Consider the following 26,860-nt stretch of genomic DNA (forward strand, 5'->3'; position numbering starts at 1 on the left):
TTCAGTGGTTTGTTACATATGTGTAGTTACACAAACATTAGAGCTGTAGATACTATGTACCAATGTGTACTTACACTGTGGTTACACACTATGTACACATTTAGCTACTATGTAAGTATGTAAATATATATATATATATATATATATTTTTTTCATATATATATATATATATATTACTGTATTTGTAATCAAATAAATGCAGCCTTGGTGTACAGTCGTGGCCAAAAGTTTTGAGAATAACATAAATATTAGTTTTCAAAAAGTTTGCTGCTAAACTGCTTTTAGATCTTTGTTTCAGTTGTTTCTGTGATGTACTGAAATATAATTACAAGCACATCATACGTTTCAAAGGCTTTTATCGACAATTACATGACATTTATGCAAAGAGTCAGTATTTGCAGTGTTGGCCCTTCTTTTTCAGGACCTCTGCGATTCGACTGGGCATGCTCTCAATCAACTTCTGGGCCAAATCCTGACTGATAGCAACCCATTCTTTCATAATAACTTCTTGGAGTTTGTCAGAATTAGTGGGTTTTTGTTTGTCCACCCACCTCTTGAGGATTGACCACAAGTTCTCATTGAGTTTCCAGGCCATGGACCCAAAATTTCAACATTCTGGTCCCCGAGCCACTTAGTTATCACTTTTGCCTTATGGCACGGTGCTCCATCGTGCTGGAAAATGCATTGTTCTTCACCAAACTGTTGTTGGGTTGTTGGAAGAAGTTGCTGTTGGAGGGTGTTTTGGTACCATTCTTTATTCATGGCTGGGTTTTTTGGGCAGAATTGTGAGTGAGCCCACTCCCTTGGATGAGAAGCAACCCCACACATGAATGGTGTCAGGATGCTTTACTGTTGGCATGACACAGGACTGATGGTAGCGCTCACCTTTTCTTCTCCGGACAAGCCTTTTTCCAGATGCCCCAAAGAAATCGGAAAGGGGCTTCATCTGAGAATATGACTTTGCCCCAGTCCTCAGCAGTCCATTCACTATACTTTCTGCAGAAGATCAATCTGTCCCTGATGTTTTTTTTGGAGAGAAGTGGCTTCTTTGCTGCCCTTCTTGACAGCAGGCCATCTTCCAAAAGTCTTCGCCTCACTGTGCGTGCAGATGCGCTCACACCTGCCTGCTGCCATTCCTGAGCAAGCTCTGCACTGGTGGCACTCCGATCCCGCAGCTGAATCCTCTTTAGGAGACGATCCTGGCGCTTGCTGGACTTTCTTGGATGCCCTGAAGCCTTCTTTACAAGAATTGAACCTCTTTCCTTGAAGTTCTTGATGAACCTATAAATTGTTGATTTAGGTGCAATCTTAGTAGCCACAATATACTTGCCTGTGAAGCCATTTTTATGCAACGCAATGATGGCTGCACGCGTTTCTTTGCAGGTCACCATGGTTAACAATGGAAGAACAATGATTTCAAGCATCACCCTCCTTTTAACATGTCAAGTCTGCCATTCTAACCCAATCAGCCTGACATAATGATCTCCAGCCTTGTGCTCGTCAACATTCTCACCTGAGTTAACAAGATGATTACTGAAATGATCTCAGCAGGTCCTTTAATGACAGCAATGAAATGCAAAGGTTTTTTTGGGATTAAGTTAATTTTCATGGCAAAGAAGGACTATGCAATTCATCTGATCACTCTTCAGAACATTCTGGAGTATATGCAAATTGCTATTATAAAAACTTAAGCAGCAACTTTTCCAATTTCCAATATTTATGTAATTCTCAAAACTTTTGGCCACGACTGTACATAAGAGACTTTCGAAAACTCTTACTAACCCCAAATTGTGTTCTACTGTTACTACTTGTGTTCGATGTGCCAAAATTAGACCGAAAAGGTGGGAAATTCTCAGAATGAGGACAACAAATCTGATCTTGTACCTATACAACATAACCTGTATTCAGTCTTTTTTTAAATAAATAAAGTGAATAAAATGCCATTATTTTATTCAATGACTTTGCAGTACTAAAATCCCTCTCCTTCTATGCCTTATCTTTAACCAGAAGATGGCAGTGTCTTCCAAAAAGAGAGAATAAAAAAATCAAACTGCATTCATTTGGTCTTTCTATCAATTCTATCAATTTGGATCTTGCAATAATACTTTATTATTAGTGGTGAAGTGGTCTTTCCTCAATTAAACTAAGATACACTTTTTTTCATAATTTGAAGCAGGAACGGTCACAAACAGGCATGAATCATTGGGTCAGTCTTGCTAAATCATCATTAATTAATCTCCATCACATCATTACTTCTTCAATTACTTCATCTACATTTTCTGCCTTTAATTTAAAATAAACATCCACTTCAGACTTGACTGAAGTCTTCATAAGTGGATTTTGTACTTGTAATTCTCCTGAAAGCATGAAGCTAAAGTATGTTGTGATGAGAGGGCAAGTGGCAGTGAAGAGCTTTCATACTATTCATTGTCTTCAAGTGCTTTGCATTAAACTCATACAGTTAGTAAAACTCCTTTGGGATTTTGAATAGTTGCATTCATGCCTTTCAAATCAAACGCTTATATGTATACACTGAGTGTGATAATATGGCAGGGAGTGTATTTAAATATGCTCACTGTAGATTAAACCAACCCGAAATAATAGCCACCAATAAAAGTTCCATGGCACTCATTCACTACAGTATGTAGTAATCAAATATGTTTGAATAATATCTTGGATGGCTTCCACCAATTCCAAGGACTTCCAGCATAAACAATCAAAGAAATATTCAAAATTTGTTAATAAACAGTGGGTTTATTTAGTTACATCAACTTTTTTTATATTGTATACCAGGTATACAAGGCAGTATAGTGTCTCCTTAAAAATAAAGATTCTTTGTTGACATTGATGGTTCCACAAAGAATCTTTAGATCCATAGAATCCTTTCTAAATGGTTTTATAGCAGGAAAATATTCTTTAGATTTTTAAAATGTTCTTCACACTAAGAAAAAAAAAGTGAAAAAAAGTTATTTTAATGTGTCTTCAGAGCTCTTTGGAGAACTGAAAATGGTTCTTCTATGGCACTGCTGTAAAAAAAAAAAAAAAAAAAAACTCTTTTGGAACCATTATTTTTGTGTGTAGGAGCTTCAACACCCTTCATGAGACGTTTCAAACATTAAAAGGGTTAGTTCACCCAAAAATTAAAATTAGTCCATGTTTTACTCACCCTCAAGGCATTGTAGGTGTATATGACTTTCTTCTTTCAGACGAATCAAATTGGTGTTATATTATCATCTGAAAGAAGAAAGTCATACACACCTAGGATGCCTTGAGGGTGAGTAAAACATGGGGTAAATTTCATTTTTGGGTGAACTAACCCTTTAAAAATGACACGCCTCAAAATTTACATGTAATTACACACTTTAGCTTTCCATCTAGTAGTTATTTTATGCAATGTAACAAATCTACATTATGTACTGTAAAAGTAGTCCACAGCCATCATTATGAAGGGTGAAGAGGGTTTTCATTATCACACAAGCCTTCAGCATTGATGCCTTCCTGTGAAAATCACAAGAACCATCAAACTGGATTCTTTGTGGTTCTTGGAATCTAGCCGTTGAACAGAATCCAATGGCCTTGTTGGATTTGGTTGCATCTTTCATGACACTTGACATCGGTTCAGAGGCGCCAAGTAATTCAAAAGAAGCCACAGGCACGGGACCAAGAATCATCAGCAATGCCATGAATAGGAAATCACATCTGATTGAGTTTGAAGGGTTCTTCAGACATTTAACCAGGCAACAACATTTGATTAACTGCTGGCTCCTCGGCACTCCCTCGGCACAATTCTCGCTAAAGGATTTCGGTTGGTTAAAAATAGCGTTGATCTTTCACATCAGTATAATGAGTGCATATTTTGTCTTTCCATACCCTTGGGAAGAAGGTATTTGCCATAGAGGCACTCGACCGGTGTGAAGCTTCTGTGAAATAGTCAAAGTTTAAAGATGTTCTTGTTGTTTAATATTCATAGTTTCTGTGCACAACATGAAATGGTGGCAGGCTGGTGTAACATTTATAACTACAGGGAAAGGGAAGGTCAGTTAACTTATAGTAGGCGTACTGACATTTTGTGTGTTCAGAATTCAAGACAGCACAGTGATGATTTTTGATCTTAGACATCAGTTATTATGACAATGACCTGAAATGTATATCTCAAAAGGATTTGTGTGTGCACAGATACTAATATTGAGTAATACTCTAATTCGTCTGCCAAGGGACATGATAAATGAGTCCAAGAAAGCCTCTTTTAGATCAGCGAGGGCTGTAGACAGCAAGACCTACAGTCCTCTTCTACTTCATTATTAACTGAGCCCAAGGAGGTAATTATGATCTCTTCTATTTAAAGAACACGCTCAAATGAGGAAAGACCTCAGCTTATTAAATAAATAAAGACCTCCTGCTGGAGAATGTGGGCTGGCATCGTAATACATTTTGTCTTTTACATATTCCTAGAGCACAGCATGAAAGTGCACAATTTTCTGACCTAATGAAAATGAGGTAGTTTGTGGTCACATTTAGAAGGTCCCAAGTTGTTACAGTCTCCACTAAAGACTGCCAATCATATACATACAACACCTCACAGGACTCGTGGGCAAATGACTGCTTGATTTGTAGAAGCTAAAGGGGTGGAGGGTGATTCATATTTCCTGTAGCCTGGAGAGGAAGCTAAATTATATACTAGTAAACAACAGGGGAGCACTAAGGACGGATGAGCTCCTTGTCAATAAGAAGCTGTCTTTAATCTAATTAGGATGATTTGAATTTGGATGATGGGTTGACATTACTCCTATAAACATTCCCATGAGTCCACAGACACAAAGAGGTAAGAAGAGGTCATGATGATTTTATTAGCATGAAGCACTCTAAATGCATAGCAAACCATATGAAAAACAAACACAAAAACCCAATAAAGCAGCAACTGCATATAGAGTCGTTGATTTTAGGTTTCCTCCAAGGACGTGTTACCATGAAATTTACCATAGACCATTTATTTGGTTTCAAATGTTTATTTTGTCATCATTTGCTATATCCAGCAAAGTAAACCAAAAGATTAAAGGGTGATTCTCAAAAATCTGTATTTTCTGCAAGCTTTTTTCAAGATAAATTTAGATGTCTTTCCAAAAAAACGACACTTAGAAACCCAAAAGGACAACAAAAGGAGCCCATATAAGCACATATGACAGAAAAAAAAATCAGAATTTTATAGTATGTGTACAGTGCAACAGCAAAGAGCATTTTTACATTTTGTAGGTAAATGCTTAAAGCCTCTTTTCACTGCACATGAGAACTTAAAAGTTTCATTCACATGCAATAGAAGCAGCCTATCAAAAAGGCACTTTTCTTTAATGAAATGTATGCAAGTGTGACTGATTTTAACGTACCTCCTCACAGTGATCAGATCAGAACTTCAACCTTCAGTGGTTTGTGATTGCAGCCACTGCAGTGGTCTTCATCACTCCTCCTTTTGCCAAACCAAAAATCAAGAGGCACATAAGATGATGTGTTGAGATGACTGCAAGAACCCATTTGATTTCTTCCAGTTTTGACATTCAGGAACATTTATTTAAAAAAAAAAACTTTTTATGGTAAATCTGGTACAGAGCTCGGCTTGATGTTCTATCCTATTAGGCAAAATGGGGAGAAATTATTGAGGAAGCTGTAATCTAACTCAATTTATGAATATGAGCTATAATACATGCCATTTCTTTATACATTATCATATTTTATGATCATATTTATAGGTACATAAAATGTTGTAAAGACCAAACTGATCCTCCTTTTCATATTTGTAAAAGTTATGAAACTGAAAGGATGCCCAGTCACAAGCATTAATGAGACATCAAACATACTTTATCAAAACCTGTGGAACTTATTATAAAAACAGTGACTGAATTTGTTTACTGTTTAAAAGAGATAAAGGAAATGGAACAAATAAGAGGGTAAAACACTTCTGCCACATATTGATGATACCAGACCATGTCTAAAGTGCAATATTGAGAGTGCCACAGTCCCCCTGCAAACACAACAACCAGCATGACAGAGAACAGATAAGAAGACCCACTGAAGCAGCAGAACACAGCTCTGTAAACATCATTTATTCATTCATTCAGCAGGACACTCACCGTGCTCAGGGCAATACTCAAGCTTTAACAGTCAGGTCAAGACAGTCATTGAAATCACATTTTAAAAAGAACAGAAAAACGTTAAGGCTTAATATTATTCACTTCAACCTGCTTGTTTGCAATATCTTTCAATGAAAAATGACATATGAATGCAATATTTTGTGCATTTAAATAAATATGCCATCATTTGATGACAAGAAACATCCATCTTATGTATTTATTGTAAAAAAAAAAAACAGGTCAAGATATGCAGTTAACTTGAATTATTTTTGTGCTTAAAGACACAGCTGACAACAGAATAGAGAAGAATATAAAAACCATCACCATTTGGCAACAAAAAAAGAGAAAGTGGAAAAAATACTTTAAAAGATATAGAAGACACGCAGCTCTGACAGAAATATGTTGAGTTTGAAAAAGAATCTAGAAAAAATAAAAATATCATGAGAAGCACAACGTAAACAATAGACATTAAAATTCCCAGATTACAAAATAATCAGCTCATAATAAGCAGTATTTTATTAAAATTAAGAGGAACAGCCCATTTTACCGCAAATATGGTGAACTAAAGGATTGGATTTACAGAGCTTTTACACAGGATTTATACTATTACTCATCTTAGACAATGCCGTTTTCGTAGACTTTAATGGTAGAAGTCCACTTAAGAGAAGAGAACACTGTTTGCACTGGAAAAAGAAACCTTGACTTACCTGAGACTGACAGGGTGCCAATTTTCAAATCAGTTTCCCTGTCAAACACAACTAAGCTGTGTTAAATCTAAAGGCATTCTGACTCTGTCAACATGACACACTGCTTCAGATCTGATTTAGTCCTGAGACAGAAGGTCAGTCCTAGCATCGGTAAATTTTGACACTGAAACTACCCATTTTCAGCTGACAGATCAAATAATGAATCCCGGGAGTAACTGTGAAAACGATATTGACAGTACAAAAATTGCTTGCATCAGTGTGTCTGTGGCTGATATTACAAAAGTAACAGCATGGTTGAGTTTTGCAGAGCTACAAACAGTTAATTTCACCCACAGCACATGATAGTATCTGCATAAATATTTTTTCCTTCCAATTTAAGGCTTTTTAGGAGTTTGCACTCAGTCAATTAAAGGCATGCATTTGCAGCATTTGGCCCACTTGCTTTGGTACTTGGTCTTCTGGGTTCCGCCGTCCAGCAGACCATCCATATAGTGTCCATACTCCTCGATGGCATCTTCCACACGAGTGATATAAAGCCAGGTAAAGATCACACCAAAAAACTAAAAAAATAAAAATATTACATTTACTTTTAGACAACAAAGCTTTCTTAAGTGGAAGCACCCCACAGCATTACAACTGGATTGAGATCTGGACGGTGACTCTGCCCTTCCAAAACCCTCAACAGATGGCCATTTGTGCAGCTTGTTTTTTTTAATGGTTGCCTGATGCACACTCTCATTAACTGTTGCCAGAGCTGCATGCAAATCTATTGAAGGCACCCTGAGGTTCTTTGGGACTTCCTGATGCATTTGCTCTTGGGGTGAATTTGGTGAAATGGTCTGGCCTGGCCATATTGCCAGTGGTCTGAAACATTCTCCATTCATTTTGCATACAATGGCTTTCAATCCCTTTTCAGATGCATATCTTTCAACAGTCCTTCTTTGAGGCTCAAGCTGTTCTTTTATTTTCGATACAATGATACCATGTACTTCAATACTTATGACCAAACTAGAGCAGTTTACTGAGGTTTACATAAGGTGTGGCTTGGGTTGTAAGGTATTTGTAAAAAGAGTATTAGAATTTTGAATCAAAGAAAAATGTCTCGTTCATGCTCGTCCATATAGCAGTGAATGGCGACCACCATCAAGCTTAAAATACGATGCAAAAGTATCACAGAATGATCCCATGCGACACGTGTCATAAACTCCATGTTTTCTGGGGTATACGATAGGGTTTGGTGAAAAACAAAACAAAATGTTATATATTATTTAATGAAAATCCTGACTTTGGCCGTCACAGTCATGAGACTCTATTAGCACAGCTGTTCACACAATCAAAATTAATAAAAGCGTGACAAAATCTATCTACTCTCTTCACTTAGGTAAATATATCTGTTGTGTTCATCACAACAAATGAATGCGTTGCTATCTGTCAACTGTCATTCATGACAATCAAGTTCCAGTCTGGAGATATTCAACTCTCGCAACTTACATACTTTTACTAGATAAGTCGAGATCATTCTGTGATACTTCTTGCATCTTTTTTAAAAGCTTGATGCTGGTCGCTATTCACTGCCATTAAATGGAAGAGTGTGTGTGGGACATTTCTTTAAATTTCTCCTTTTGTGGTCTGAAAAATAAAGAAGGGCATACAGCATTAGAACATCACAAGGGTGGGTAAATGACGACTTAATTTTTATTTTTGGGTGAACTTTCTGCACACTTCATACTGCAGCTATACAAATTGTGCAGTAATATAAATCTTGTAATAAACAACTGTGATGTTTGACAGTGTGGGCAGACTGACTAATGACTTTCCCCAACTGTGAAAAAACTACGAAACTAATTATGAAAGCTTATCGGTTTCAAGAATTTTCTTGCAAAAAAAAAAAAAAAAAGTCCCACCGCTCCTTCCCACTCGAATAAACATACTTGCACACATGCACACAAATCAGACTGAAAAACGATCAGATGGAAACATTGCAATCCAATACGATGTGAATGTTAAAGTCATTGCTGGAAATGCTATATTAAAGTCTTTCTAAACAATACCTGTGCTTATCACAGACACAGCTCTATATCTTCTGGCTTCATTTCCTGTGAAACAGCCTACAGATACTGTGTGACCTAATAGAAACTTAGCCATGTTCCCAGCTCCTCTAATGTACTGGAGACTTTAGAAACACTTAAATTACTTTTGGTGAGCATGTGCTTTCTGTGTTGGTGGGTTATTATCAAAGTTGCCGCATTATTTAAATTACTACAGAATGTATTCAAAATGTATGTGATTATGATAATCTACATCTGTGACTGTGCTGTGGTGTTTTTCAGTGCATCAAGGCACCTTTTTAACACCGGTTAAAGTGTGTGTGTGGGGGGGGACACACAGAAACAGCTGCACATTAGAGGGGATTTTTTGAAAGTGAATCAGATTTCTAGACTGCTAATTTGTTGAAAACCCATCTACTCATGGTACTCTTTTGAGAAATATTTAAATTCATTCAAACCATGCCTCTCTCACCACCACCTCTTAATCAGTGTGGAAAACACTTAATGAGAGGATACTTTATAAAAGGGTACTTAATTACACTGAATTTCTGAGTGGGCACAGATAATGATGAAATTTGAATACAGAATAGATGAAATATCCTCATAAATCAAATTCTTGGTCTTTGAGTAGAAAAATTATTGCCTTTTTTTTGGGGGGGGGGGGGGGGGGGGGGGGTTCTAAGTAAATATAGGAATATTAATGATAGGATTTCCAAAAACGCTTTTTGAGATTAATTAATAGTTATGCTTTTAATTTGGACGTATTGATGTGTAATGATAATAATAATGTATTACAGACTTTAAATATAGCACATTTACACAATTAAATCCAATTTCACTTTATATTTAAAGTGAAATTTAAATAGAATTTTGTTCACATTCTTTTCTAAGAAAAACTGAGTGCTGGGGAACTACCAATTTTGTGAGGTTAAATGCAAAAATGCATGTCTGAGTGAGACAAAAAAAAAAATCCTCCCACAACCTGCACCACCAGGGCTGTGCACAGACATTTTGAGGGGCAGTGGCAAAAGAAAGGTGGGTGCTTGTTAATACAAATTATCCAGTTGTTACAAATATACAATTAAAAGAGAAGATAGCACACTCTGTAATAATTTCAGACTTTATTGTAGATGTTTTGATTTATTAGTGGGCTCTCCCTCACTCTCTGAGCCTGCTTCTGCCTCATCTTCAATGGAAGTAGGGGAGAGTGGGGTAAGTTGTGCCGGTGGGTAAGTTGACCCACCCCCTGCATCTTGGCAACTGTACACTTTTACTGTCATGTGACCATGTATTTTGGAACCACGCATAATTTCTGCCAGACTATGAAAAGGAGAAACACACTGGGGGAATGGAAGGCACTATGGCCATAGCCAGGGTTTGAAAATGAGTGTGGTCTGGGTGGGAACTGTGCTATAATAACCCCACCCCATTATATACACTAAACACTTTAAAAGAGACAGATATGTAGATGTTGGTGAAAGATGTTTTCTCTGTTTTGGAGGAAAGAGCATTGTTGAATGATATCACTTTTTTTTCTTTTTTTTTTTTTTTTTTTTTTGCATTTGCTTTACCGAATGTGGTATCCTGTCAGCAATAACATGGTATTAAACATTTAATTTAATATTTTAAAGCATAAATCTATATTATATACTAATAAACAACTAATTAAGAACATTTATACTATTTTATTTTTAACTATTTATAGGCATACTATTAATTTGGTTTAATAAAATATGATGTGTTCTAGACTACTAGTATCAAGACAAGTGATTATAATGGGAAATATACTTACAGTAATAACAAGAATTAAAGTGTGACAAACTGCTAAATATTCTATATGATGATTTATCTGCATGCTGGCTTGCTGGAGCTTTGTATTCATGTTTGCAATGTTGAACTGCCTTTAGCAGCCTCCCTTCGCTCTTTCTCTCTCTGTCTTCTTTTTGTAAAGGCTTTTTTTCATCTACAAAGTGTGCCAACAACAGCAGATTTGGTGTTATCTATATTAGATCTGATCAGGTACAATAATTTGAGTAATAATTTTAAGAACATGAATATTTTGTAGAAGTTGTAGCACTTTTAGAGTCATTATCGACAAAAACAAAAACAAACAAACTACCAACTAATCACTAATTCAGCCGATCAACCACTGACTGATGTGGACCTTCAGTGACTGTGGTCTCCACTCTCCAGAGAGGGGCACACAGATTGCGTGCGAGTTATGCTGCGGAGTGGTGGGGGGGGACACGGAGCAGAAAAGTGGAATCAGTGGATCTTTAGCGGAGCGGTAACAGACAGCTTTGAGCTGGGGTGATGGGGGGACTTGTAAGAGGGGCACCTCAGCCGATAAGGGCAAAGGGGCAGTGGCTCTAGCCACCGGGCCACCCCCCTGTGAAAACCATTTAAAACTACTGTAATTGCAGTCACAACTCTTATCTTGAACTCATCAAATGCTTTGAAAGGTTCTTATAGCCAAGGAAAAATGACATTTTTGTTATTGGCAAGTTTACAGACTTTTAATGGTATGTATGTTTTATGTAAAGTAGATAATTTGTATTATTAAAAAGTCTTATGCAGACAACCTGAATCTTCTTCACTGATAACCACAAGTCTTACCTGAGGAACCAAGATGCCCAGAAGAAGTCCGGCCATGATTTTATAGTTGTCCATGAACCAAATGAAGACGGCATTAGTGCAACCACGGATGTAGATCAACTCTGTATTTTCTAGCCTCTGTGGGTAGAGGTCAGGCAATAGAAATGTTATTACACTGCAGTGTCAAAAAACTTTCATCACTTTATGTCTCATTAACAACTAGTGTTATAAAGTGATTGATTGAAAACGTATTGACAGATAATTGGATGCAGTTAGAAGGTAGATCATCATTCATCTGATGTGCTGCATATCCTCACAGCCTGTTAAAATTCAAAGGTGGTTCTCATTGCTTTTCTCAGATGATCAGACCTTTGGCCCCTCCAAATGAATGCATTTATACCAGGTGGATCGACACAGGACACATAGCACTTTTAAATGATCAGAATGCACTTATAAGATGAACGTTAACTTCCTTCATTCAAAGAGGTGTGATCAGGGCACATACCTCTTTTTCCAGGGCCTTGTATCCACACAAAGTATTAACAACTTCAGAATGCTGTAATACACAAACAAATGCAGTCGTTAATATTTTTTATAAAAAAAAAAGTAAAACACCTAGATGCATACAGTAGCTAATGGTTTTATCTTAGATTTCTCACATCAGCTGTGAGATTATGCAAAAGTATCAATTTGGCAAACAGCTAAACCTCTTGTGGGGAAGACATTTAACATTCCTAACCCGCTTTATCTTAAGTATGAAATTAATCTTGGTGCTGATTAATGACTAGCCTACTCTCTACATAACAGGTTTCCATTACACTAGTTTTGATCCCTGTTTTGTCATTTTAAGTTATAGAGGTTTTAGTTTTAAACTAATGTGGTGATAAGACTACTAAGCTTTATAAATGAAGCTAAGTCATTCTGTGAGTTACTGTACATATTTTGATTACTTTTAAATGGTTAGGTCACTGAAAAACTAATTTAAAATCATTTACTCATCCTAATGTCATTCCAAATTCAGAAGACTTTAGTTCGTCTTTGAAACCCAAATGAACATATTTAATGAAATAATAGTCTATGATAGTTCTATGTCACTGAAAGTTCAGGCAACTTTCAGTCAGTGTGCTCTGTTTGTACATTGATAAATGTTTCTTTGTAAATAGACACTTAAATGAAATCTATTCACAAAGCAAAGCGATAGTGTCTCTTCATAAAAGTTGGACTGAACTGCTTGATTCATATGGGTTTCTTTCCTGATCTCTTTATGAACTTTTTGAAGCGTTAAAGTTTTGGTTGTATGAACCATATTTTAACCTTTGATTCAAAGATGAATAAAATCAAGGGTTTGGAACAACATGAGGGTGAGCAAATTATTTTAATTTGGGGGAGAAACATCTCTTTAAATCAATGTGACTACATTTAAATGGAAAAGGTTCCATATGTAGAGTTTTCAGTGTAATATGACAGGAACAATTTACATTTGGAAAACACATCAGGAGACAACCCAAAAAGACAAATGGATGTGTGGATGGATAGAGAATTTAAAAAATCCTTTGTAGCTTAAGGACATTAAACAATGTGTGATTTTTATTAAATATGAGGTCTACAAACAAATAGGCAGATACGTTATCAACATCTTCATTCATTTTGCAACAACTGTGTATCTAAGACGATAAGCAGACATTGTTGCAACTAAGGCATATTGAGGAAATTCAGTCAAAATGACTGTGATATTAAAACCCCTTTAGGCACCATGCCTTAAGATAATATACTTCATCACTTAGAAAAAAAAAATGTGGCAGAATCAAATCAAAGATGAGAATCAAATGTCAATATATTTGGATTTGCACTGGGATTTTTGTTTTTGGAAGATGCATCTGCCAAAATATTCTACAGTTTATTTCTTCATACACTGAGCTGGTTATGTGATATAAGATTTCATATATTGTAATCTGCTTTAGAAGCAAAGAAACAACAAAGAACAAATTGATCTCCGTCAAGCTTAATGGAGTGGGATTTAAGATAATTTCATTGGAATTAAAGGTAATGCCCTCAGATTACATTCTGATATTTGATTTCAGACAAATCTTTCTGATGTAATCTTTATATATAGACAGCAGCATTGCTTTGTCTTAGACTGAAGTAGTGATGAGGTAATGCTTGTCCATAGGTAATCTGCACACAGCTGGACGTCAGCAAACAGGCTCTGTACTTTTTCCAAAACTAATGAAAAATGAATGTCCTTTTCACTGTAAGACCTGCTTTAGTATCACACTTTAGAGGACCTATTTTTTAACTGTCCTGTGCAACTCCAAAAATGGGCTCTTTTAATATTCAGGTAAATGTAATATCAAGCTGGGTCTTGTTACGAATGCTCTGGCTTGTGTTGAGAATGACAAGAAAATAAATGTGCAAGAAACAAACAAAAATTGCTTCCATCTTTATCAGCACATGGTGTAACAATATCTTGCAGATGGGTCAATTTCTGTTAAGCAGCATATTTTCACGTCCCCATCATATGTCATATAATGGACTTTAAGACATTTCAGATTTGGGGAACACATTAAAAAAAATATAGGCCTATTTAGATTTTTTTCTACAATGAAAGTGAATGAGATCTAATTTTGTTTGGAAACCAGCATTCATCAAATGATCTCCTTTTGTGTTCCAGAACAGGTCACACAGGTTTAAAATTACATGAGGATGAGTTCTGCAATGCAAATGACATTTCATTTCACATGAAGAAACATCTTTCATGTGGGCAAGCTTTAGTCTTAACAGTGCATGAACCAGCTTTCTCCAACAGAGAAAGAAGGTTGTCAGCATGTCTGGGCTTGCATTCTTTTCATGCATTTAGTCTTAACTTTAGTCTTATCACCAGAATTATCAACATTTCGAGGTGATCTATGACTTAACAAAAGCCAGGTCCCTTCCACCAGGAAGTGACATTATTTTTGGCACGACAAAAGCAGCACAATTATTCAAGCCTAAATTGATACTCATGTAAATGAACTCTCAGCCCCTCACTGGGCAATGGCTAGCTCTAGCTCTTTATTTCCATCCTGTTAGACAGCTTGTTCATGCTATTGCCATTGTGTAAATCATCAAGCTATCACTCAATGCTTCATCAGAGCATATTTTCGAAAGTCTGGTACCCATTTATAGACATACTTCTTAAAATATAACAAGAATATTCACTTTCAACAGTTATAGATTTCAAATGTACACAACACAGGAATGATCCAGATAACGCAGGGTCATTATGAGCTCAACGTTTTCCATAAATGAACAAAAGTAAAGCAAAGTAACTGGGTATTATAAAAACTGAAAAACCTGAGAAGAGAAACACTTCATGCATCATTTCAAAAGTATGATGTGTGGACAAAGTTCTTTCCCAGTTCACTGGATATAGTGTCATTGTTTCTGCACATGTAAAATTTGTTATTTGTGAAACTGAAAGCAGATATGAGTAGAGCTTAAATGGGACAAAACAAAATGGGGAATGCTGAGAAACACAAAATGACCATTTATTTTTTTATGCTTTGCATCTGCCAACCTTTCTCCCTTTAGATTTCCTTTCAAGTGAGCAAACAGAAACCTCTTGAAAGACTCACAAAAGAAATAAATGCTTTTGTTTCCCGATAAGTGAACCAGGGATGATCTAAATTTAGAATTTTCAATTTAAGAGCTAACACTTAAAAATGCTACTGTAGGTTTATTTATTTTTTTAACAGAAGGTTTATGTAGGTTATTCGACAGCCGACAGCAACGACTATGTCAAAGTTTACAGACATACAGCAATGTTTATGAAACATTTGCAAAAAGATCCTGTAGATAAGAGGAATCTGCAATAAAATGAGCTAACAGGACTATTGGATCTAATGTGTACTCCAGATTTTTATTTGTATTTTTTTGAAAGATGTGTCTTTTTTTAAAACAGCTGCTTTTTGTTGTTTTTAACATATTTTAAAGTGTAATTTATTCCTGTGATAGCAAAGCTGAATTTTTAGCAGCCATTACTCAAGTTTTCAGTGGCACGTGATCCTTCAGAAATCATTCTAATATGTTGATTTGATTTTGCTCATGCTGAAAACGTTTGTGCCGTTTAATATTTTTGTGGAAACTGTGATTATATTTTTAAGGGTTCTTTGATGGACACAAAGTCCAAAACAACAGCATTTATTTAAAATCTTTTGTAACAAGGTAAGAAGTCTTTAATGTCATTGTTGATCAATTTAATGTGTTTTTGCTTTTGAGTTAAAGCATGAATTTCTTTAAAAACAAACAAACAAAAACTCTTATTGACTCCAATAAACCTTTACTGACTCCAATGAAAATGGTATTGTGCATGTGCTTCATGACAAACTGGAGTCATATAAATGTGACTCCCCTAGTAAAAAAGTTATATATTTAAAATACATTTCATACTAAGTATAGTTAAAAAATATTAACATTTACTGACATATTGCTCGAGACTTACTGATATAAAAATTATAATTAAACTTTCTTTAGAGTACTACTTGTGCACATTGTACATTTAATATTAAGCCTAAAATGTGTTTTAATGTCACTATTGATGAGGACTGTATGAACTTTAAATAATATTAGTCTTTAAATGCAAGATATTTCAAGTGTTCCATGAAGTGTACTTGCAAATTCCACTTTAGCACACTCAAATATACACTGAACAAAATTATAAACGCAACACTTTTGTTTTTGCCCTCATGAGCTGAACTCAAAGATCTAAGACTTTTTCTATGTAAATAAAGATATTATTTTCTTTCAAATATTGTTTATTTATCTGTATTATTTTTTGTTAGTGTGTATTTATTGTTTTTAGTGATAATTTATCCACCTCACCGGTGTGGCATGTCAAGATGATGATTAAACAGCATGATCATTGCACAGGTGTGCCTTAGGCTGGCCACAATAAAAGGCCACTCTAAAATGTGCAGTTTTAATCACTCAGCACAATGCCACAGATGTCGCAAATTTTGAGGGAGCGTGCAATTGGCATGCTGACTGCAGGAATGTCCACCAGAGCTGTTTCCCGTGAACTGAATGTTCATTTCTCTACCATAAGCCATCTCCAAAGGCATTTCAGAGAATTTGGCAATACATCCAACTGGCCTCACAACCGCAGACCACGTGTAATCACACCAGCCCAGTACCTCCACATCCAGCATCTTCACGTCCAAGATCGTCTGAGACCAGCCACCCCGACAGCTGCTGCAACAATCGGTTTGCATAACCAAAGAATTTCTTCACAAACTGTCAGAAACCGTCTTAGGGAAGCTCATCTGCATGCTCGTCGTCCTCATTGGGGTCTCGACCTGACTGCAGTTCATTGTCGTAACTGACTTGAGTGGGCAAATGCTCACATTCGATGGCGTCTGGCACTTTGGAGAGGTGTATTCACTGTACAGGTCAGATGACAGACACATGGTGGCGGCGGGGTTATGGTATGGGCAGGCGTATGTTATGGACAGTGAACACAGGTGCATTTTATTGATGGAATTTTAAATGCATAGAGATACCATAACGAGATCCTGAGGCCCATTGTTGTGCCATTCAACCATGACCATCACCTCATGTTGCAGCATGATAATGCACGGCCCCATGTTGCAAGGATCTGTACACAATTCCTGGAAGCTGAAAAAAAAAAAAAAAAAAACAGTTCTTGCATGGCCAGCATACTCACCGGACATTTCACCCATTGAGCATGTTTGGGATGCTCTGGATCAGCGTATACAACAGCGTGTTCCAGTTAATGCCAAAATCCAGAAACTTTGCACAGCCATTGAAGAGGAGTGGACCAACATTCCACGGGCCACAATCAACAACCTGATCAACTCTATGCGAAGGAGATGTGTTGCACTGCGTGAGGCAAATGGTGGTCACACCAGATACTGACTGGTTTTCAGACACACGGACCCCCCAATTCAGTAAAACTGCACATTTTAGAGTGGCCTTTTATTGTGGCCAGCCTAAGGCACACCTGTGCAATAATCATGCTGCCTAATCAGCATCCTGATATGCCAAACCCGTGAGTTGGAAGGATATCTCGGCAAAGGAGAAGTGCTCACTAACACAGATTCAGATAGATTTGTGAACAATATTAATAACAAAATTTTGTTTAGTGTACTTTAGTATATCTTTAGTTGGACTTCAGCACAATTAAAGTGCATTAAGTGCAAAATTAGTTGTTCTAATTTAGCAAGCAAACTTCAAGTATACCAGTTTGGTATACTAAAAGTACAAGTGCAGGGTATTTTTATTAAGTACATAAACATGTACAGTAAATGTATTTGTAGTATATTTAGCATGAAATAAATGTATCAAATACATTTTAGTATTTTTTATTTTTCCCTAGGGTCTTGTTGTAGGAGTTGTGTTAAACAGCAAACATGACATAATGAGCGGTGTGAGCATGTGTGTATAGGTTGACACTGTAAACTGTAGGTTGACATGAAAACATATTTATAGACAAACCTTGCTCTGACAACAGGTATAAGGCACCGCACACGCTAGAGGACCAGGAGCAGAGCAGTTATGATACATGTTCACCTGCCAGTCCGTGAAGTCAGTTCCCCCACAACATTTGAACTGGAAAAACAAGAATCAAAGCAGTAAAAATCGTAAACTGAATTGTAGACTGTAGATTGTAGATTGAAATATCAGCAAAGCTTCAGACGAAGGCCAATATTATTCAGAAAAGTTGGTTGTTTTCTCATCTGGCAGCACTGAAGACAGTCATACAAGACTACTAGAAGAAATATTTGTACATTGCATTTTTAAAAACAACATTTAGGTAATATGCAAATGGTTGGCCATAAGTTGAATTTTCTAGTGTGTCATCAGGTAAATTGCACCTAGGTTGACAGGGCATGAAACACGAGAGGTGAAATGAATAATCCAAGCTGCTCTGTATTCATTTATTGAGCCAAAACTTTCAGAGGACAAGCATGAATAAATATTAGGTTCCTGTCTTCCCTCAATGAATGGCACAATTCATATTCTAGCACCACAACTCATTTAAATGGCAGTGAATAACATTAGAGGTAATTACTTAAGCAATTGCTTGATTCTCTCATAAGAAACATTTCATACTGATGTACAAGAATTCTATGACAGTCAGCTTAAGGAAAACAGAGCATAATTATTTGATGACATCCTACTGTGGATGGCTAACAGAAACTAATGCAGCATGGGATGTTGGTCACAAAACAAATAAATGAGTAATGACCAGGACCACTGGGAATGAATCCACTGGACACAGCAGCCAGACAGAAAACAGAAATCACTAACTATGTTCCGATTCACAGGGTCTTGTGCAGTGTTTACTGCTCTCTACACTACTGTGAATGGGATATCTGTAAAAATCTGCTTCACTTAAAACAAAACTGGCTCATTTGGAATGATTTTTTTTTAGTGTGAACACTGTAGAAAATACGTCAGAAATGACTTAAACTGAATAAAATAACAGAGTTACTTTTCACTGGTTATTTTAAATTTGTGATGTACTGAGGGGGAGCAAAATGACCTTTAGGTTTATTTCTCTCTCTAAATCTTGTGAATTGATATTCTGATGTTTTCATTGTCTTTCAGATTGAACACATCTTCCCTCTATTGGAATCTTATTCAATATAATTATCATATACATGTAATAAAAAAAAGAAAGAATTTTAAATACTAAAAAAAAAAAATGAATAATAATAATAATAAAAACATTCAAACCACAATGAAAGACTGCTGTGACAGGCACTGAATGTGGTTTAAACAGAAATGTATAAAATAATCCCTTTTTCTTAACAATGGACCAAACAGAATGTGCTAAACCTTTTCCTTTCGACAATCACAGAGTGAGGAATGATTACTTGAAATTGACTGTTCTTAGAGGTGCCGCTCTACTTAATTTCTTTAAAGTCAAGTCAAAAAGGAGCTTGTTAAGAAAATGAAATTGCTTTAATATTTCTGTACATAACTGAACACTGCTGAAACAGCTTGCTGTAATAACTCACATTAAACAGGTACGTGCAGATGCTCAGTGTGAGGTTGTGCAGCTGGTGAACTGGCACATAGTCATTCTCATGCGTCTGAATGCACCAAAGAGCCACTGGGCTCATTTAGAGTGTTTCCATTGAAATGTTTTAGATGTGTCTGCTGGGTCCCTAACATTTTAAACTACAGTACAAGCAGTGCTCTTTAAATGGACTCGTCCTATAAATAAACACAAAGGAATTTCTAATGCTTGCTTTCAGTGTGTTACTTCTGAATGCACTCAAGGAGTTGTTGTTATCTAATTAATGGTCATAAAAATGTACATCTGAATTGGCATTACATTTGAGTTACATGATTATAAGGGCCTTATGATTTTCAGATAATTTTTTTTTTTTATAAATTTAAATTAAATCATACATTTGTATTAAATCAAAACTGAAAATCTAGAATAATTAAACAAAATTTAAGATTTCATATGGCACTATTGTAATTTTTAAAAATAAATTATTACATTATTAAATTCAAATAATTAGACATGCAATTTAAGGACGAAAAAAGAAAAACAAATTTAAAATAGAAAAAAAGAAAGAATAAATTCACAGGACCCTACTAGCTTCTTCTATTTTCAGAAACAAATACAAATATAGTTTGAAGTTCAACCAATATTAAACAGAATGGGTTTGCTAATGGCAATGCAGAGTGAGTACATGCAGAGAGATCTGGACCTTCATAATTTCATTATGTGAAACGTTGTTGACAGATCAAGTTTAAAGATACCTTCAATGCAATCTTAAAAAGTCAGCATTTTAAATCTGTACCTTTCATGTGTTCATGATAATTATCTTACCGTTTTCTGAACAAAGTCCATGATGTTTTTAAAATCAAGGTCATCATAGTAATTGACCATGCCTTTACGGATGTTTTTGTTGAGAAGGTCTTCTGTCTGAATGACAAAGAAGGTCAGTGTCATAACAGGAAGATGTTGTTTTTGCAACAAAATGTAACAAGTCTGATTTCTTTAAGCATGGGATGATGAGCCTTTGTTGTAGCAGTTACAAATAAACTAAATAAAACTGTAATATCTGAGGACTGGTACAATTAGTTTCTTAAAAAATATGATTGAAATTATGTTCACAATGATGGTAATTATGCTCTGGCATCAAAATTACTTTGTTAATGATTGCTGAAGTGTCAAGAAGCCAAACAAATTTCTACATCCAGCAGATGCTGAAATACAACCTCAATTAAATCACAAAACATTCTTGACCCAGCAACAATGTAACAGTACTCATAATTATATTTTTCAAATTAGCATGGATCCCATTTGCCCAATGAAATGATTAAAAAAAACTTCCAACAATTGTCACATTGCATGGCTAAAGACTATAAAATACTGCAATACTGAATTCTGTATGTATACATTTCTTGTTGTTAGCCATGTCACAGTCTGGCACTTGAAAATGTACATCGAAAAACCAGTCTTATTATATCAAGGAAGGGATTTGTCAAGAACATCATAAATGAAACTAGAAAGAAGATAAAAATGGCTGTACCTGTCTCCTAAAGATCAAAGCAAGAATCCCACTGACAAGCTCCAAAATGAGACAGAGTGCCAGCATGTAAAGAAACTGCAAAGCAACAGTAAACAGAGGATCTCAAATGAAACAGAGACAGATGCACATTACTCCGATACAAATAAAACACAACAGTTGCAAGCCTCAGTTTCTGCCCTGCAGTGAGGCCGTCTATGCGTGCGTGTACAGCACCCAGTGACATTTTCACATGGCATATGGACTAGTGTATATAAAAAGCTCATAACATGATTCAGTTCTCATCAGCTTGTCTCCTAGCTAGTGTGATTAGGCAGTTGTATTAACAGAAACCGGAAAATAAGATACTTTTCCTCACGAGACAAGCTTCCACTCCTGCTCTGACACAGGAAGCACTCTAGTACTGTTTGCATTTTAAGCCCTGTTGATAATAACTGCACTTAGAATTTAATAAGCTGATAACCCAGCTTTCAGCATGCGAACTTTAGGCAAATGAGAGAGATAATTTTCATATTGGGTTTGACTGGTATTTCAGTAAACGTCTGCAAAGTTCATGTTAATTCTACACCAGGTGATTTGATGTTTGACACATTGTGAATGTGTAGTCAGAAAGTTATTCAAATGATTCCTTTATTCAAACTGATAAATGACTCATCCCTAATGCCTTATAAATTAGCATAGTGTGGTTTGTTTAGGTAATTTTTTTGTGATCGGGATTTAAGCAAGATTGTTTTCCACTTTCTACTATTGACCCACTTTACGTTTTGTGGAACACAAAAGTATTTTGAAAAATGGTTTTGTCCATATAATGACAGTCAATGGGGAACATTATACTAGGCATTGGTTTTCAATATATGGACAAAACTAAACACATTTTGCACTCCCCTGAAATACAAAAGTCATACAGGTTTGAAACAACATGAAAGGGTGAATAAATAATGACAAGATTTTCATTTTTAGGTGAACTGTCTCTTTGTGCTAATGATATTATTTGTTTGCTTCCTACAAAAAGGATCATTAAAAAGAACAGAATATGAAGTGTTGTGTACTGAAAATCAATATGGTTTACATAAGCGATGTGCTGAAGAGGACACTGCTATATGCAAAAGTCTGATGGAAAAATGAAAACTTACAACTTTGAGAAGACACAAGTTGTCTCTGAGAGATGCCAGAACGCCGATGAAGGAGACGATGAACATGATCACACCGAGCACAATGAGGATAATGGCAGGAGCCAGGAATACTCCTTCCAGAGTTTTGTACTGTTGTCTCTCCACCTCTGCATAAATGCCAATGGCCAATATAAAGCCCCCTATGAGCTGAAACAAATCAGACCATTTGGGTTTCATGCAAAATTGCATTACATTACAGATGGGAAGAATATCACTATTCTAGCTATATTATTACCTTTAAAAAGGCACATGGGTTAAAAACAACACAAAAGAGTACATTTAGTCACATTCCGGGCCACAAAAATGGACATAACTGAATCTATATTCTTCAGTATGTTTTTCATATTTAAAGGTATTATGAATCAAATAAGAGCTTTGTGAGGCTTTGTGACCTCTTCGGTTAATGTATTCCAACCTTGAATCTTAATGGCTCCCCAATGCACCAAGTGTGATTTCCATTTGGAAATATTCTACATGATTATCATACTCCACTGTGATTGACTAATTGTAGTATTAAAGCATGTGGTGTGAACCCCAAACCATTTCTGTGTCACAATAAAAAGTAGCAGAAAGTAGATCTGGGAGAAGCCTATTCAGACGAAGTTGTTCAAAACTAGCAAATGCACTTCTGTAACCCTGAGAAACAAACACTGAGCTCCAGTGACATGGTTTAATGGCTAAATCAAATAATAACCATCATAATGCTGCTCTGGTAATTGCAGTAAAACCACTCCACGCCTGTTAACTCACTGTGTGTGTGTATGTGTGTGTGTGTGTACATATGGGGTTTACAACACATTTGTTGTGCTAATGCATTCCTTTCTCATTCAACATCACACCAGCATGTAGTCTGTGCAGATAAGTTGTAATCTTTTCCTCAAGTGAATGGAGGCATCATCGGTATGTACCGTTTGGATGTCTTAACAGCAGCATTCGGATGAGAAAATAATTTGCAGAGCATATAAAACAAAGTAAATATCATAAACTCAAATAGTGTGGAAATCACTCATTTTTCTAAAATTATACTGTACTGTTCAACAATGACATCAACGGATCAAGTTTCAGAAGGAAGCAGCTAAAGTGTATGGTGAAGGTGAGGGGGTGTAAACAGGTCAAACTGGTGGAAATGAATGGACTAATTACACAGTAAACAACTCACCCACTCAGACCACTTTTAGTCTTGTCCAAATTAAAATGAACTTGAAACATGAAATGATCTGTGGGTGAACTGGATTTAATGAAGGTCTATTCAGTTTGGTCAAATTAAAGGTCCACCTCTATATCTACCATCATCACAAGGTTTCAGAGGGTTTGTAGACTAATGGGCTAAAAAAGAAGGTGGATATTCATATAATTAAACAACAGGTAGTAGTGTTTGAGAAACAAATGTGTGTTACAGTATATTTTTATTATAAAGCAATATAAAACTATTAACATACATTAAAATATAAATTCACATATTAAATGCACACCAAGGCTGCATTAATTTAATCAAAAATAAAAACATTTGTACATTTGTATATTTATTAGTTATAACGTAAATGGCAACACTAAATCCTTGAGGTACTGAAAGACTATAAAAAAAAAACAGAAACAAGAAATGCCTTTAGGTTTAGATCCTTCAATAATGTTACAAAAGACACCTGGGAAATTGGTTGGAAAGTGTCAACCAGAGTTATGACCTTTGGCAGATTATAAAGACTGAAGGCATAAAGGTTGATGGATTCCCAGGCCACCACCACCTCATTTCAACAGATATCCTCTCAGGCTAAAGCTAGCTCAATCTTATAGTCAAACTTATAATCCATTTATTTTCATGCATCTTTATGTCAAAACATATTGCTTAAACACTATATGAAAACAAAGAGCGTCTGGATAGTAATCTACAAAACCTCTAGCACATGCATCTGCAGATATATACAATTCAAAACTATTTCTAAACATCCAGAACTGCCATTAAGCCGATCTATGAAGTTAGCACAAGTCAAGCAACTTGTATACGCAGTTCACTTCAGAATGCCTTTTACCAATCAACATAAGTGCACATTAATCAACAGAGATGGTGAGCAGATGTACTCCCTTACCTTCGTGAACAGAGTAACCATCCACACATAATAATTCACCCTTGCAGCCCTGCGTGAGGCACATGCACCAGGTCTCTTGTGAAACCCATGATGAAAGCAGCACAAAGTGTGTGCTGGGTCAGCCAGCACTGTAATACTGGTGCCAATGGGCCGCCAATAGCCTCGGCTGGTGGCATAATGGCCTGAAATGGGGTCCTATGGGGCCCATTGTTTACGCTGTCAGTGTGATGGATTCAACAGGGAGAGAAGCACAATGGTGCAACCCGTAGCATTTCAAACCTCTGCTGTCACATAGAGTAGCTTTGACACCAGCATTTTAATCACTATAATCTTTTTAAAATACCAATAATGGATGAGAATAAAGATAACTACAGAATGTCATAGTCCCTATGCAATGACAGCTCCTCAAACTTGAATAACACTTCTATGAAAAGCATTATTTGCATATAAACAGTATAGAGATAATGGCACAATTGTGAAATGTATACAAAAGATTATTATCAGAGTTTATGCAAAGATGATGCAAAATAATTCAAACAATAGGAAACTCTATTGTCTAGTGAATAAAAAACATCAAATATGCAAATTAGACGGAACATTAAAATGAACGATAAAACAAACATTGCATAGTAATTATAATCTGGATTTCTGTTTCATCAGATCTGAGTTTGAACTGTCAAAGGAACTTAACTGAAAATATCAGGGCTTATATAACCCCAAATGACTCTCTAGTTTATTTTTGGTAAGTCACAGGCTGACAACAGTAAATAAGAGTATTAGGTAACTTGAGAACTACAGTATGGAAATACATGATTGGTAATGTTTTGAATTAAAAGCACTGGAATATTCACTAATGACTTAAAGTACAGTACAATAATAGAGAGAGAGAGAGAGAGAGAGAGAGAGAGAGAGAGAGAGAGAATTGTGTATCTATAATATGATATTTTCTTCAATACTATATTTACTCTATTACCTAAGGTACAAAACCTAAAAGGCAGGCTACATCTCTGTACCTTATTTACCCATAAATAGTACATATTAGTACCTTAAAGGTACATATTAATATTTTAAAAGTCAATATTAGCACCTATAGTGTACATATTAGTAACATTTGAAAGGACAATGCTTCAGTTACAGTTTGATATTATAATCTCAATTTATAAAGCATACCCAGATGATTTATCCTACAATTCTATTTTAGGGTCAATCTGACTAAACTCTATCAATCAAACTACACAATTTAATGTAGGTTCAAAACAAGCTTGACCTTATAAATACAGGTCTTACAAATAGCAAACAAACTTCATAATAAAGACAAAAGGAGAAACATACTGTTCATGAAAATGGGAAAAGTTCTAATGTGGTAAATTCTTAACACATATTCAACAAACTTGAGCTAAGTAATAATGAATAGCCTATGTGCAAATGAAATATGAATGATGAGTCTAATTGCCTTTGACTCCATGCTAGATAATGGTCAGAGTTTTTTTTTTTTTTTTTTTTTTACAATTGCCATTTTCGCTTAATATTTTCTACAGAGACGTCAGATATTTATTAATAAATCAATGAATAAAAATCGCCACGTCATTAAAACGTGTGTTCAGCATACTCTAAGGAGACCGATTATTATTCAATGAATAAGGAGCCCATAATCCCAGAGTGCAGCAAAATTACTCGAGGAGGGTGGGGTCAAGAGCCCTGGAACAGGTAATGCGTGACATAATAACAGATTTAAAATATATAAACAAACTCAAACGTTACTGCTAGCAGACTTGTAATATTATTTACTTTCTCTCTGTTCTTTCCGACTTTTTAAACCGCACTTGTGTACATTTGCTTAATTTAGCCTCATAGACTTACCACACCGCTTTATTATTGCGTATAATAAAAACAAATCAAACTCACCCAGAAAAGTGTTGCATATACGATTAACGAGAACTTGAGAAAGAGGTACGAGCACCTGTCGCAATATCGGACTTCATTTGACATGTTAAAACCGTATAAATAACACGAAATACGTTCGCGTAGTAGACACTTCCTGGTTTGTTTGTATCTTCTACCTGAGTGAGCCGAGCACGCGCTCCATTATCAGACAACGTTTTGATTGACGGGTGGTTTGTCCAATGAGAGAGCGGGATTTCACATGGCTTGTATATTGTTTGTATTTCAGGAGTTTAGAGTTCATATTCATTATTGCTTTTTGATTTAACACTACAGTTAACACGAGAATGTTATATATCATTGTTATATATTAATATATTATTGGCCAAAAGTTTTGGCAGTGACATAAATTTTGTGTTTTGCAAAGTTTGTTGCTTAAACTGTTGTGGTGTTTATTCACATTGTTACTAGATTATTGTGTAGAGTGATCAGATGCGTTTTTAAATAACTGCAAAAAGCTTAATTGGCCAAAAAAATTACTTTTCACAAAAACACAAATTTCACTGTCACATGCAGGGAAATTGCTACAAAGAATATTGCACCTGAAAGAGCCATTTACCATATCATCAAGAACTTCAAGGAGAGAGGTTTTGACTGCTGTGACTGCAAGAAGTCTTCAGGACGTCCCAGAGTGTCCAGC

The 26,860-nt window shown here is 35.8% G+C and overlaps 1 protein-coding gene across 2 annotated transcripts; it reads right to left on the reverse strand.

Moving 5' to 3' along the window:
• Window positions 1-6,080: 6,080 nt before the first annotated feature.
• Window positions 6,081-26,359, reverse strand: LOC109082168 (tetraspanin-15-like). 2 transcript variants are annotated; one of them, XM_042736850.1, is made up of 8 exons: window positions 26,185-26,359; window positions 22,157-22,342; window positions 21,027-21,101; window positions 20,321-20,416; window positions 17,965-18,078; window positions 11,978-12,028; window positions 11,494-11,610; window positions 6,081-7,389 (listed from the first exon to the last, which is right to left on the reverse strand). In XM_042736850.1, exons 1-8 carry the CDS (start codon window positions 26,266-26,268, stop codon window positions 7,228-7,230), a joined length of 885 nt encoding a protein of 294 aa, XP_042592784.1. In that variant the 5' UTR covers window positions 26,269-26,359; the 3' UTR covers window positions 6,081-7,227. The 2 variants fall into 2 exon arrangements, with proteins under 2 accessions (XP_042592784.1, XP_042592785.1); XM_042736851.1 differs by lacking the exon at window positions 26,185-26,359 and adding an exon at window positions 24,280-24,430.
• Window positions 26,360-26,860: the final 501 nt, after the last annotated feature.

Source organism: Cyprinus carpio, chromosome B13 (genome assembly GCF_018340385.1).
Source record: "Cyprinus carpio isolate SPL01 chromosome B13, ASM1834038v1, whole genome shotgun sequence".
Taxonomy (NCBI): domain Eukaryota; kingdom Metazoa; phylum Chordata; class Actinopteri; order Cypriniformes; family Cyprinidae; genus Cyprinus; species Cyprinus carpio.